Source organism: Oncorhynchus nerka, linkage group LG27, assembly GCF_034236695.1.
Source record: "Oncorhynchus nerka isolate Pitt River linkage group LG27, Oner_Uvic_2.0, whole genome shotgun sequence".
Classification (NCBI taxonomy): domain Eukaryota; kingdom Metazoa; phylum Chordata; class Actinopteri; order Salmoniformes; family Salmonidae; genus Oncorhynchus; species Oncorhynchus nerka.
The window spans coordinates 25,352,995-25,366,652 of NC_088422.1; the positions used below are offsets into that span (position 1 = coordinate 25,352,995).

The 13,658-nt window shown below is 46.3% G+C and overlaps 1 protein-coding gene across 1 annotated transcript; it reads left to right on the top strand.

Moving 5' to 3' along the window:
• The first annotated feature begins 677 nt into the window (after positions 1-677).
• si:dkey-90l8.3 (LIM domain transcription factor LMO4.1) lies at positions 678-3,355 on the top strand. The gene is made up of 5 exons (XM_029636887.2): positions 678-986; positions 1,913-2,149; positions 2,473-2,569; positions 3,009-3,167; positions 3,263-3,355. The coding sequence occupies exons 2-5, from the start codon at positions 1,932-1,934 to the stop codon at positions 3,269-3,271; spliced, it is 483 nt and encodes a 160-aa protein (XP_029492747.1). The 5' UTR covers positions 678-986; positions 1,913-1,931; the 3' UTR covers positions 3,272-3,355.
• The last annotated feature ends 10,303 nt before the right edge of the window (positions 3,356-13,658 follow it).

Genomic DNA, 13,658 nt, shown 5'->3' on the forward strand with positions numbered 1-13,658 from the left:
TGCAGGTTAGGTTGAGCTTGGGCGAGGACATGGAAGCTAAGGTTAGGCTTATGGCTAGGGTTAGGGTCGAACCAGGGTGTGGACATGAAGCTAGGGTTAGGGTCAGGGTTGAGCCAGGCTCTCCCTTTGACCCAAGGTCAATTTAACCACTGTGTATTTGGCCTACTCTAATAATAATACTAGGATTTAGTCTTATTTGAAAATGTTTTCTTTTCTTATTGTTGATCCCCAGCTCTTTATTTACTATGAAATATATGATACGGAAATACATAATTAAACTTACACAAAATATAGTAACTATTCAAATAAACTATATATTCAAATAAATGTATTGCCACATCTCGCCCAAACTTCTCTTAAAAGTAAATGGTAATGTCTAGTAAACCAAATTTGTATGATTCCGAATATATGAATTGTAAGGTGGAAGTGGTTATTGACAGTTTATGCGTTTTAATTGCACATATGAATTGTGGAATGGATTGTCATATTTGGAAACAGTTTAGTTTGGTTCAATCTAATGAGAAAATGTACAATGGTCCTCTCCAAACACATAAATCATTTTGACAGTAACCCCACCCCTGAGAGTCTAGTGGCTGCGCACACTGCATGTTAAAAACGTCACCAAGAAGCGAATTAAATACCCGCTTGCGCAATTCAGTTAATAGTGTAGCTGTCAAAGACGCTAGTGATAGTTGAGAGTCGGATGATCAATGTAATTGACTTAAAAATATGTTGCATGCAATCTCTTTAAAACGAATTTTATTACATTGTATCTTTGATAACGTGCGCTTTTTCCTTTTTGACAGTGTTTAAATCTTTCGAAAATGTTGTCGCTTTATTTGTGGGATATGGATATCATAGAAGCGCTTGTTTGTCACAGTCAGATTTAACTGTTGTTGAAACATTATCCGCTGTCGTCCATTGTTTTGTTTCTGCTTTTTTACAACAACTTCTCCACGTCTGAATTCTCTGGAACGCACATCAAGGTGAGCATCTTATCTTCTAAATGCTCCTATGATACGTTAATAAGCAGCCTATTTTGATGACCAAATTACTTACCGTAATGTTCAACTGAATTTTAATTCCATTAAATATACATTTATATACAGGCTATTTTCACCTAATCTTGATTCGATGTTGTGTGATGGTTAAAAGTTCATTCCGAGTCTCCTTTTTTTGTGACTGCTATTGTTTTTCTTGCACGTGAATCACTGACACTTGCTATTCCTAACCAGGACCTTATTCAACATAGGAAAGTGTTCCGCATGAATAGATAGCACAGCTCCCTTATCTTGTGGAATATAAATCAGTAGTTTTGTATTTTGATACCTGTAAATGACAGGTAAAATGACAGGTTAAACTGGTGTTAAAAGTCATACAACAGTGTTATAAATGCAATGTTACAGTTTTTAATATAATGTAGCTTATTTTGTTCAACCAGTGAATATATTATTTGTTGGACTTTCTACATTATTGGTGAGTTGTGATGCAGGCAAATGCACATTTGCTAGATATACCTTGTCTGCTTGGTATTTGGAATAAAAAAATCCTTCACCCAACCACCTAATATGGGCATCATTTATTAAAACCTCAGTTTACAGTTTACCTGGCTTGTCCTGTAGCGTAATGTTCTTGAACTAGCAAACATACAGAAAGTAAAGTTGTGGGGAATTCCTTTCTCTGAAGATATAGTAAAACATGAGCATGTTGACTAAATACTAGTTAAAACACTTGGATTAATGTTGCCCATGCATGCTTGCTTTAATGGTCACCTGTTAGGACTTCTGGATATCCTGACCCCTTCCAGTAGTATATAATTGGAGGCTCCCTGCTTACATTGTCCATGAGGTCATTGTAACAGCTTGCTACCTTTGCCATGTAGCTTAAGTGTCAACATTGTCTTTGTTTCCAGGAGCTTCTGAGGGCTCAGCATGGTGAACAGTCAGCTGGGTGGTGGTGTGGCGTCACCCCCCAGGTCGTGTGCAGGATGCGGGGGGAAGATCACAGACCGCTTCCTGCTCTTCTCCATGGAGCGCTACTGGCACACACGCTGCCTCAAGTGCTCCTGCTGCCACGCACAACTAGGCGACATTGGCAACACCTGCTACAGTAAAGGAGGCATGATCCTGTGTAGGAGCGACTACATCAGGTGAGGTCCTAATGGGGCTCTGGGGAGAGGACAGGAGGGGGAGGATCTAGACTTTAGCTGCCAGGCTAGGGCACTGAGACTGATCTGACTCTGGGGAGAGGACAGGAGGTGGAGAATCTAGACTTTAGCTCCCAGGCTAGGGCACTGAGACTGATCTGACTCTAGGGAGAGGACACGAGGGGGAGAATCTAGACTTTAGCTCCCAGGCTAGGGCACTGAGACTGATCTGACTCTGGGGAGAGGACAGGAGGGGGAGAATCTAGACTTTAGCTCCCAGGCTAGGGCACTGAGACTGATCTGGCTCTGCTGATCTGGCTCTGCAGGTTGTTCGGGCACAGTGGAGCATGCAGCACCTGTGGCCAGTCGATCCCGGCCAATGAGATGGTTATGAGGGCACAGGGCAATGTGTACCATCTCAAGGTAAGACCCTCTGGCAGTAAGTGTTTCACTGTTGTTAGTGTCTGTCACCATCAGTGCATTTGTAACAGGTTGTTTGTGTGAAACCAATAGATGTATACTTGAAACAAGGTGTTTTATACACTATCCTAAAGTTACCTTGTATGTTGGAGTTTAGCGTTTGCTAACGCCCCAATAGAAAAATATATATATTTAACGTTTATTTAACTAGGCAAGTCAGTTAAGAGCAAATTCATATTTACAACCCGGATGACGCCAGGCCAAATGTGCGCCACCCAATCACGGCCGGTTGTGGTACAGCCTGGAATCAAACCAGGGTCTGTAGTGTTGCCTCTAGCACTAAGATGCAGTGCCTTAGACCACTGCGCCACTCGGTAGCCCACTAGAGTAAGGTGTGGACTTGGCGTGAGGATTCTAACTCCTGTGTCTCTTTTATCCCTAGTGTTTCACCTGTGCCACCTGTAGAAACAGACTGGTGCCAGGCGACCGCTTCCACTATGTTAACGGCACCATCTTCTGTGAGCACGACCGGCCAGAGGCTGCACTGCTCAGCAGCCACCTGCCCCCACTCCAGAGTAACCCTGTGCTGCCTGACCAGAAGGTGAGAGAGGGACCAGGACCATGAGGCCTTTCACACTTTTATACACACTACTGTCAAGTACTGAACATTCTATTCCCCCCTGCTCTTGTCTGTAGGTGTGCTGAGTGGTTAGAGCAGGGCGGTGTGCCTTCATCCTTCCCTTGTCTCCAGAGGTCTCTCCATCCCTGCTCCTGATACTGTTGTTGTGGATCCTTTTTAATTGAACCTTTTCTTAAACAAGTCATGTCAGTTAAGAAGAAATTCTTATTTTACAAGGATGGCCTAACCCAGACGATGCTGGGACAATTGTGCGTCGCCCTATGGGACTCCCGATCATGGCCGATTGTGATACACCCCGAGATCGAACCAGGTTCTGTAGTGACGCCTCTAGCACTGAGATGCAGTGCCTTAGACATCTGCGCCACTTGGGATCCTCATCACCATCCACCATCTTGTCTCTTTGACCAGGAGGTTATTTTTCCTTGCAGGATCAACTTCAGATGTGTTGTACATATCCATGCTTGAGACAGTGTACAAATACACCGTAATGATGAGTCGTGTGTGATACAGTGCTGGTCTGCCCATCAAAGACAATATGGACCACATTAACTACTTCAGGACTGAGGTTACATGTTGTACTGTAAGTAAGGGACCCCCAATTCTGTGCACATCCAGAACTTTGGTGCTTGTGGACAAATCTCGCCATGAGTTTTAAGGGTATGGCCCGGACCCTCTCCAGGAAGAATAAAGCAAATCAAAATAAGCTTTTCCGTGGAGTCCACTGTCATAGTGGTATTGCTGTGGTTATCATTATTGTCAAGAACTCAGAATCCCTCTCAATGGCCTCACATCTGTTCCTTTGTGATGTTTAAACCATTATATGAATTGGGCTGAAGTCAAGGAAGAAGATAAATGTCCATTATTTTTCTATAATGCTATTGTGTGTTTCCCAGTAGAGTTCTATTTCCTGAATTAATGTTTCATTCAATTGAATTATGGATGCCTGTTCAATATGTGAAATTATCAGATGGAGACAAAAAATGCTATTAAAAGACTTGAACTGAAGTAATTGAAGCCTATGTACAGTTGGTTGGTCACATGACACGAGTCTTGCGGAATTACATGGTAAACTACTACCCAGTTGGTGTGGCATTTCCTCCCTGTTTGTGCTGCATAACTCCCCTCAGCCCTGTATGGTGAAAGCATGCCTGATTACCCTGAGGAATGGAATTAGAAGGCTACAGTCCTGACCATTTACAGAAGCAATTAAACTTGAGTGGTGTATCTGTGCTGCCTGCTACAGTTCCTGCTCCTGGGAGGCTGGACTTTGGCCATATCCCATGGCTGAATTTATTAAAGACTAATCTGGGAGCCGGCCTAATTAAAGGGAGGGGCTCCTACGCATCCAGCCAGCGTGTCTTGTCTGTAGGTTAAAAAAAACACAACAACAATCTGATGCTTGGACGGTTTACCATGTTGCAATTAAAAGACACAAGCCAGAGCTTTTCTAATCCCCCTCTGCTGCTCTTGGTTGTTCAAAAGAATGAGCTTTGATTTCTGTTAGGATCTGCATTGGCTAACTTGCTTGACCTTCCTTGAATTTGTCTGTTTGATGTACTGTAAAACTGGACATGACAAATCTGTAGCCTGTATAGTCAGACATGGGTGTGTAGACCTGAGTGGTTAAGGCTTTAAGAAATACAGTTTGAGTGAATCAGATGACAGCATCTGCTGTGTTTCAAATGAGGTCTGTACTTTCACACCTTTGCTAGGAGCATGGCAGCCATCAGAATTGCACCTTAATGTGCTTAGCTATTTCAGAAGTCCCACTTGTCATGGTAGGTGCTGATACTGCATCAATTATGCATTCCACATTTGATTGAAAAGCATCACGCAAATTCATTAACTTATGGAAATGATCACAATTACAAATATCTTCATATCTAGATAGTGAGGAAATCAAATCTCAAGCCCACCACTCCACAAGTTACACTTTGCATTCAAACCAATCAGGCGTCGTCTGCATACCACTAATTAGCCCAGCATTTTCAGATGCCAATTAGCAAAAAATCTCTTTGCCATGAGGCGTTGTTTTTTAAAGCCAGAGACGTTGCAGGTGTGTGGCTCACCATCTAGCCTAGCTTCTGTTATAGGAAAGTGTTTATACTCACTAATTAATCATTAATCATATTAACACATGCAGATGAGTGTAATTGCCTTCGCTTCTACACCTCACACTGTGTGAAGAGACCGAGATGAGCCAGGATATTTTTACAAGCGTACGAAGAGGAAGAGAGGGTCTGAGTGGTGTCCTTCTGCCCAGCCACTCCTCTGATACAGATCCAAGATGTGTCCAGCTGTATGATGATGATGATCCATTGTCTCTGTACCAGCAGGACTGGCGGGAAGATCATATATGTCTCATGATCTCCCGAGAGGCCAAGGAGAGGGTTTGGAGCAGTCTGACAATGTGCTGGAGTTAAGAGACAGACACACAGACACCATTTAAATCCTCTCAGCTCAAGCGGTCTGGCTGCTGTTAAATGTGTTCCAGTGAGAATACAGTATGTCAGAGAGCTATGTGCATGTGGTCACTGTCAGGAACAGAGCCAGAGGCTGCTGAAAGGGTGTCTGTGTTGATAGACAGGCCTGCAAGCTGAGGTGATGTTCGCCTACAGACATGCATAACATTCATGGTAACAGGTTTCCAGTAAAAAAACACCATCTGTTTTTTATTTGTTAAATTAGGCCTATCTATTGAAAAGCCAAGTATGTACAGTATGTACTGTTGCCTAAGGAATTGCAACTATGCTAAAAATCCTTCTTGCGACCATAAAACTGTCCTGTCTGCTAAAACAATAGTGAACAGGCTTAATAACAAAGAAAAAACGACTTTACAAATATGAGCCTCACACAAGAATGAGAGAGAGAGAGAGGTAAATAGAGAGTGGAGAACAGTTCCCGGCCCAATCAGAACGCTTTGAATAATTAAACTGATCGGCTTAATTAGCTCAATTAGGTTAATTTGACCACGGTACACGGCCATATGGTGAAAGGAAACAAAAGAGGGGGGAACTAATTAAAAGTAAAATAATGAGGATTTGAATGAACTGCTTCCCCAGACAGCAGTGCGCAGGGATCAGGAGCCTGGTACCATAATTAAAGTGCTGTAACGCTGGCAACATCTCTCCTTTATTTCTTCTATCTGTGAGGGCGCTATCCATCTAATTAAATCTGTAAATAAATTAGCAACATTGAGGGTTCCTGCTTGACTTAACACCGCCTGCAATCCACCCCCCACCCCCCCAATAACACGCTCACTTTACTCCCATCACACATGTCTACAACAGAATGGATGTGCAAGCAAAGGTTTTACCAAATCTGATATTAACAACAGGTTGTAGATAGAGTATGTGTGTGTGTGTGTGTGTGTGTGTGTGTGTGTGTGTGTGTGTGTGTGTGTGTGTGTGTGTGTGTGTGTGTGTGTGTGTGTGTGTGTGTGTGTGTGTGTGTGTGTGTGTGTGTGTGTGTGATTGTGTATATGTTCATGATGCAGGTTGTGCTATCATGTTTGTGCAGGCTGATGTTTGTTTTATTGAATCTACCCTGAACTCCAGGATAACACAGTGACACCAGCCCCTATCTCAGTGACACCAGCCCCCCCCACAGGCCCCATACCCTATACCCCATACCCAAAGGGCTATTGACTCAAAGAGCATAAGGTAAACATAGCTGCATGTTCTGCTCAGTAACTACCATGCTCTCTACTATAAGGTTCACATGTTAAAATGTGAGTACCTAGGTAAGTCCATCTACCCTCTGGGCCAACCTGGCATATCTAGTTTGTCCCTTTGAAAAACTGCCCATGATATGTTGTATTCCCACCTCTCTTGTCACATTTAGATCATGATCCTAGTTCACCCTGCTCTCCTGTCTCTCTTTCCTCTTCACTCTCACAACCTGCAACCTCCTTCCTTGGAAACAGGCTTTTCAATAAAAATGCATTTAGACTGACAGGGGTCGATTGCATATTAAATGAACAACCACTTAAGGTTCTGAGCGAAGCGGAATGCTGCCAATTTGAAAATATGAAGAGCAGGCATGTAATCAGCTGTCGTGACCATGGTTGGCAGAGACAGAGGGGTGGATGGGGGAGCACAGAACATACCAATGATTTGACATACAGTGCCACAAAACACACTGTACACACTATTTCTAATCCTATATACTGACTAATGGTTGAAGCTCCAGCCGCTCTGGTGTAATGCTGATTATCCCAGGTGCGGTCCATGTTAGGGTAAACCCACAGGGTGTTGTATCGATACATAAGAAGACAGACTGGAGACCCCCAGGGGGAGTAACGTAATTCTCACCTGAGAGACGGGGGACAGATGCTGCTCTGAGATGAGCTGTGACCTGTTTGTAAATGGAACTCCGTGTGGGATGCGGATCATTTAAGAGTCTATTCTCATACAGTATAAATAGTGATGACCTTATTTAGTTAGTTCCACCCTAGTCTTCCTGTCCCCAACTGAAAGGCTCCAGAGGCTCTTAGGACACCAGAGGCTCTTACTCTCCCTTAATCCTAATTTTAACCAGTGAGAGGAGAAGTCCAAAAATTACCATAGATCAGCTTCTACTGGCAACTTCATAAAACTTTGTTCCAGAGCACTATAGTCTCTACATCTTGAGACAAAGTTCTATTATTGCTCAGAAGAAATGTTGTGAAAGGCCAAGGCCTCGTCGGCAGGTTTAGTTAGTGTGTGTTCCAACCCCCTCTCACTGGAGCCAGGTGGAACACACGTGCATTCATTAGCGCTCTGTTAATGAGGAGCAGATGCAACATGTTCTCTCTCTCCCTCATTCTCTCTCCCTCGTTCTCTCTCTCTCTTTCTCTCTCTCCCTTGTTCTCTCTCTCTCTCTCTCCCTCGTTCTCTCTCTCCCTCATTCTCTCTCCCTTGTTCTCTCTCTCTCTCTCTCTCTCTCTCTCTCTCTCTCATTCTCTCTCTCGCTCATTCTCTCCCTCATTCTCTCTCCCTCGTTCTCTCTCTCTCTCTCCCTTGTTCTCTCCCCCTCGTTCTCTCTCTTTCCCCCTCATTCTCTCTCCCTCGTTCTCTCTCTCTCTCCCTTGTTCCCTTCCCCTCGTTCTCTCTCTCTCCCCTCATCATCTCTCTTTCCCCCTCATCCTCTCTCCCCCTTTGTTCTCTCTCTCTCTCTCCCCCTTGTTCTCTCGTTCTCTCCCTCTCAATCTCTCTCTCTCTCTCTCTCTCTCTCTCTCTCTCTCTCTCACACACACACACACACACACACACACACACACACACACACACACACACACACACACACACACACACACACACACACACACACACACACACACACACACACACACACAATGCTGGCCTCAACTCTATTCAACCCTGTTGTGGAGGTCTTTCACAGCTCAGACGAGTGGGCCTCATTAAAGGACATTTGTCCAATTTAGAAGAATGACTGAGATCGTATATCATTCTCTCTCGTCACTCTATTTGTATCCCCAAGGAACTGAGTGTATATAGTTCAGTTTGAGTTTTGAACACTAAAATGTGTTCTGGTGGCGTGGTTGGGTTGACTCCCTTGGCCTCACATTCACCACCTTAAAGTTTGAGTTTTTCCATTGTTGTCTAGAGTGTCAATCATACAGTATCACTGTAGTCTTTGATAATAGCTCACAGATGTGATATTCTTCTCTACATCACCAGCAGCACACTGGGCTCTAGATTTGCAGCCATGTGTAATGAATGGCCTTCTCCCACTCCTCAAGAGGGCATGCTTTCAAGGCACACTATCCCTAATTGTCCATTAAAGTTAACTCACACCATCCCAGCCAAGCTTTCTAATTGACATCCTTAAAATAAGAGAGCCAGCGTTCCAGGGGAGCTCTGACAGTTTGGGACTGAACTCAGTATGGTCCTGGACTTCCAGGCCTATGGGGCTGGACCCCTTCTATCCCGGCCCATGGGGCTGGACCCCTTCTATCCCGGCCCATGGGGCTGGACCCCTTCTATCCCGGCCCATGGGGCTGGATCCCTTCTATCCCGGCCCATGGGGCTGGACCCCTTCTATCCCGGCCCATGGGGCTGGATCCCGGCCCATGGGGCTGGACCCCTTCTATCCCGGCCCATGGGAATGGACCCCTTCTATCCCGGCTCATGGGGCTGGACCCCTTCTATCCCGGCTCATGGGGCTGGACCCCTTCTATCCCGGCCCATGGGAATGGACCCCTTCTATCCTGGCCCATGGGGCTGGAACCCTTCTATCCCGGCCCATGGGGCTGGACCCCTTCTATCCCGGCATATGGGGCTGGACCCCTTCTATCCCGGCCCATGGTGCTGGACCCCTTCTATCCCGGCCTATGGGGTTGTGGACCCCTTCTATCCCGGCATATGGGGTTGTGGACCCCTTCTATCCCGGCCCATGGGGCTGGACCCCTTCTATCCCGGCCCATGGGGCTGGACCCCTTCTATCCCGGCATATGGGGCTGTGGACGCCTTCTATCCCGGCCCATGGGAATGGACCCCTTCTATCCCGGCCCATGGGAATGGACCCCTTCTATCCCGGCCCATGGGGCTGGACCCCTTCTATCCCGGCCCATGGGGCTGGACCCCTTCTATCCCGGCCCATGGGAATGGACCCCTTCTATCCCGGCTCATGGGGCTGGACCCCTTCTATCCCGGCCCATGGGAATGGACCCCTTCTATCCTGGCCCATGGGGCTGGACCCCTTCTATCCTGGCCCATGGGGCTGGACCCCGGCTATCCCGGCATATGGGGCTGGACCCCTTCTATCCCGGCCCATGGTGCTGGACCCCTTCTATCCCGGCATATGGGGTTGGACCCTTGCTATCCCGGCCTATGGTGTTGGACCTCTTCTATCCCGGCCCATGGGAATGGACCCCTTCTATCCCGGCTCATGGGGCTGGACCCCTTCTATCCCGGCCCATGGGAATGGACCCCTTCTATCCTGGCCCATGGGGCTGGACCCCTTCTATCCCGGCCCATGGGAATGGACCCCTTCTATCCCGGCCCATGGCGCTGGACCCCTTCTATCCCGGCATATGGGGCTGTGGACCCCTTCTATCCCGGCATATGGGGCTGTGGACCCCTTCTATCCCGGCCCATGGGGCTGTGGACCCCTTCTATCCCGGCCCATGGTGCTGGACCCCTTCTATCCCGGCATATGGGGCTGTGGACCCCTTCTATCCCGGCATATGGGGCTGTGGACCCCTTCTATCCCGGCCCATGGGGCTGTGGACCCCTTCTATCCCGGCCCATGGGGCTGGACCCCTTCTATCCCGGCCCATGGCGCTGGACCCCTTCTATCCCGGCATATGGGGTTGGACCCTTGCTATCCCGGCCTATGGTGTTGGACCTCTGCTATCCCGGCCTATGGGGTTGGACCCCTGCTTTCCCAGTCTATGGGGCTTGACCTCTACTATTCCATTGGGCAAATTAAGATTCTACATCTGTAGTATCATTCTACCATTACACTCTTCCACTAGTCAGTGCATGAAGGTTTGTCTGAGCTGAAGTCACGTATTGTACATAAGCAGGAGAGGATGATGTCGATCAGAAGTGGCGCAGCAGCTGAAATGTCACTGTGTGGTCGGGTGCTCTGGCATTTCAGAGAGAGATATCATTTCAGACAGGGGTTAGAGATGTGCTGATCTGATTTAGGGGCCAGTCTGCACCTCATAGTGCGCAAGGGACTGTGGTTTTCCTATGAGTATGTGACACTGGCAGAGGCCCCAGCCAAACAGCTGGGGGAAAGGTCTTCTTGAAGGGTGGTGATGCTTAATGCTAGTGCAGTAGGGCAGAAAGCCAACTACCCACGGCTCTACTGAGAGTCTGTGCCTTGGTCTCTGGGATGATAAGCAGAGCCTGAGTGCCCTCCTCCATGTTACCTCCCCACATTTGAAATGCCAGTGAAGGGCCAAGGGCAGAGTTCTCCCCAGCCAACACCCATGGAGACCCACCTCACTGAACCATGGGGCACCTCTACACCTTATCAGCGCTCACACAGATAATAGGGGGCCATGGTAGTGTGTGTGTGTGTGTCAGTTTGTGGTTTGTCATCTCAGTGTTTCTGTGTGAGCCGTACCAAACTGTTGTCGAACTGAACTTTCTATTCACAGTCAAGGTTTAGCGAGGTAGCAGAAGATAAGAGATCTGTCACTCCACTCCAACAGTCACTCTACTATCTTGGTTTCTATTCTCACAGTCTATTTGCTTATTCTCTACTGTTCATGACCTCAGTGACTGCAGAGAGAGAGGGATAAGCATATCTGAAAATGAGACCAATTTGTGTGAATTGTTTGCACAATGTGTATGGAATTAGTATATTACAGACAAGAGTCTGAGCTTTGTGAATTGTGCTGTACTTCATTGGGCTTGACATCAATAAGAGCTATTAAGGCGATTAAGTTGACTCGATTGTTCCCCAAAATACAAAATGTTCTCGGTGGCTAATGATATTTGTGATTGTGTGTTCTATAATTGTGTAAGTCAATGAGTAACTCTGATAAGCCGCATGGAGCCGTAAGTCAGGGCAGTCTCTCCTTCTTTCTCTCTCTCTCTCTCTCTCTCTCTCTCTCTCTCTCACACACACACACACACACACACACACACACACACACACACACACACACACACACACACACACACACACACACACACACACACACACACACACACACACACACACACACACACACACACACATTCTAATCCATAGTTCCCTGTCGTTGCATCTGATAGTCTAAATAAACATTCCTTCACATAAAGAAATTCATCTCAATTCCAATGTAGTGGAGAACCAACCCCCTCCCATTAGCTTTTAAGGAGGTTAAAAGGTATTTGATTGCATGTTGTTGGTGTATGTGTGTGTAAGAGAGTGACTATATGTGTATATCAGAGGAGGCTGGTTGGAGGAGTTATAGGAGGACAGGCTCATTTTAATTGCTGGAATGAAATCAATGGAATGGTACCAAACACATCAAACACATTGATTCCATTCCAGCCATTACAATGAGCCCTTCATCCTATAGATCCTCCCACCAGCCTCCTCTGGTATATATGTGAGCACCCCTCACCCCATACCTCCTGTATGTGTTTTTGAACTTGGAGATGAAGTCATCTGCAGTGCTCTAATGAGAGGCAGGACTCTCCAGTCCCCTCGGCTCCCCTCCATTTTCTGCTCCCATAGCAATGGGAAAATTGGTCTGTCTTTCCGCTCTACTTGGGATTGGCAGTGTTGATAAACAATGCAGGGACAATTAAAGGCAGTTTCATTGAGAGGCACTCACATGAAGCTCAGACGTGGTTGGTGGCTGATACCCATGGGACTGTGCAACTGCAACAAACTGAAAGGTCCCCTCCTAAATTCCTTTCAAACATCCCCACCATTAGGAGGTAATGTCCAATACTGCAGTAACCAACATTTGTCTGTACTGATATGCTCAGCTCGTGAGACAGCCACTACATGTGCACATTCCGCAAACTGCATGTTTTAGCTTGGTAATATCATATGTCTCTGTCTCTGTCTCACATTCTGCCCAGCTATGTTACTCTGATAGATCAATTTAGACACTCTGTCAAACTCTCACAAACTCTGTCTAGAACATAGCGGGAATCATACTCAGGATAAAATCACACTTTGTTTGAATAAGTGATCATTTTAACAGTCTCTATAACGTTTTTACAGAACTCACACATGGCTCGGATGAAGACCTATTAGGGAAATGTCTTGCTGTGCTGCAGCTCCTCAACTAATTATAATTGTGCTGGCAAACGGTCCAGTATGACTTGGAGGTGGAAAGGCAGCAGAGCCCGGTTTGTGTTCATTGGGGGGAGAAATGTGAAGGTGTGGAGGGGGATGGGGGCGTTGTTTATGGGCTAAGTGAAGTGGACCATCACGAAAGGAGTCAAGCAAAGGCAGAGTAAGTGACAGAGAGAGTGATTAGAGGAGAGAGAGAGAGAGCGGTATGAAAGAGGACTCAATGCAGGACTCAATCGCTCTCATCAACTGCACTCAGCAACAAAACACTCCCACCAATCCCTCTGCCTCCACAGTGGAAGCATTTAGCAATGGGATATCCAACGCCAGACCAACCCTTGTTTTGAGTGTGTGGGGCCACTCACTATTGTAAATGCAGAGGCTCCTTGTGGTTTTTCATATCAAGTCTTTCCTTTTATAATCCCACATTTATACGTACATTCAACCCAATCGATACATTTGACCCTTTCCCCAATATCCCGAATCCAAACCACACACTCTGTAAACCCCATTTCAAACAGTTATCATAATCAGCTCAGTTACAGTGCGTTTGGAAAGTATTCAGACCCATTGCCTTTTACAACTTTTGTTAAGATACAGCTTTTTTTCTCAAATTGATTCAATTGTTTCCCCCCCTCAACATATCACATTTACATAAGTATTCAGACCCTTTACTCAGTACTTTGTTGAAGAACTTCT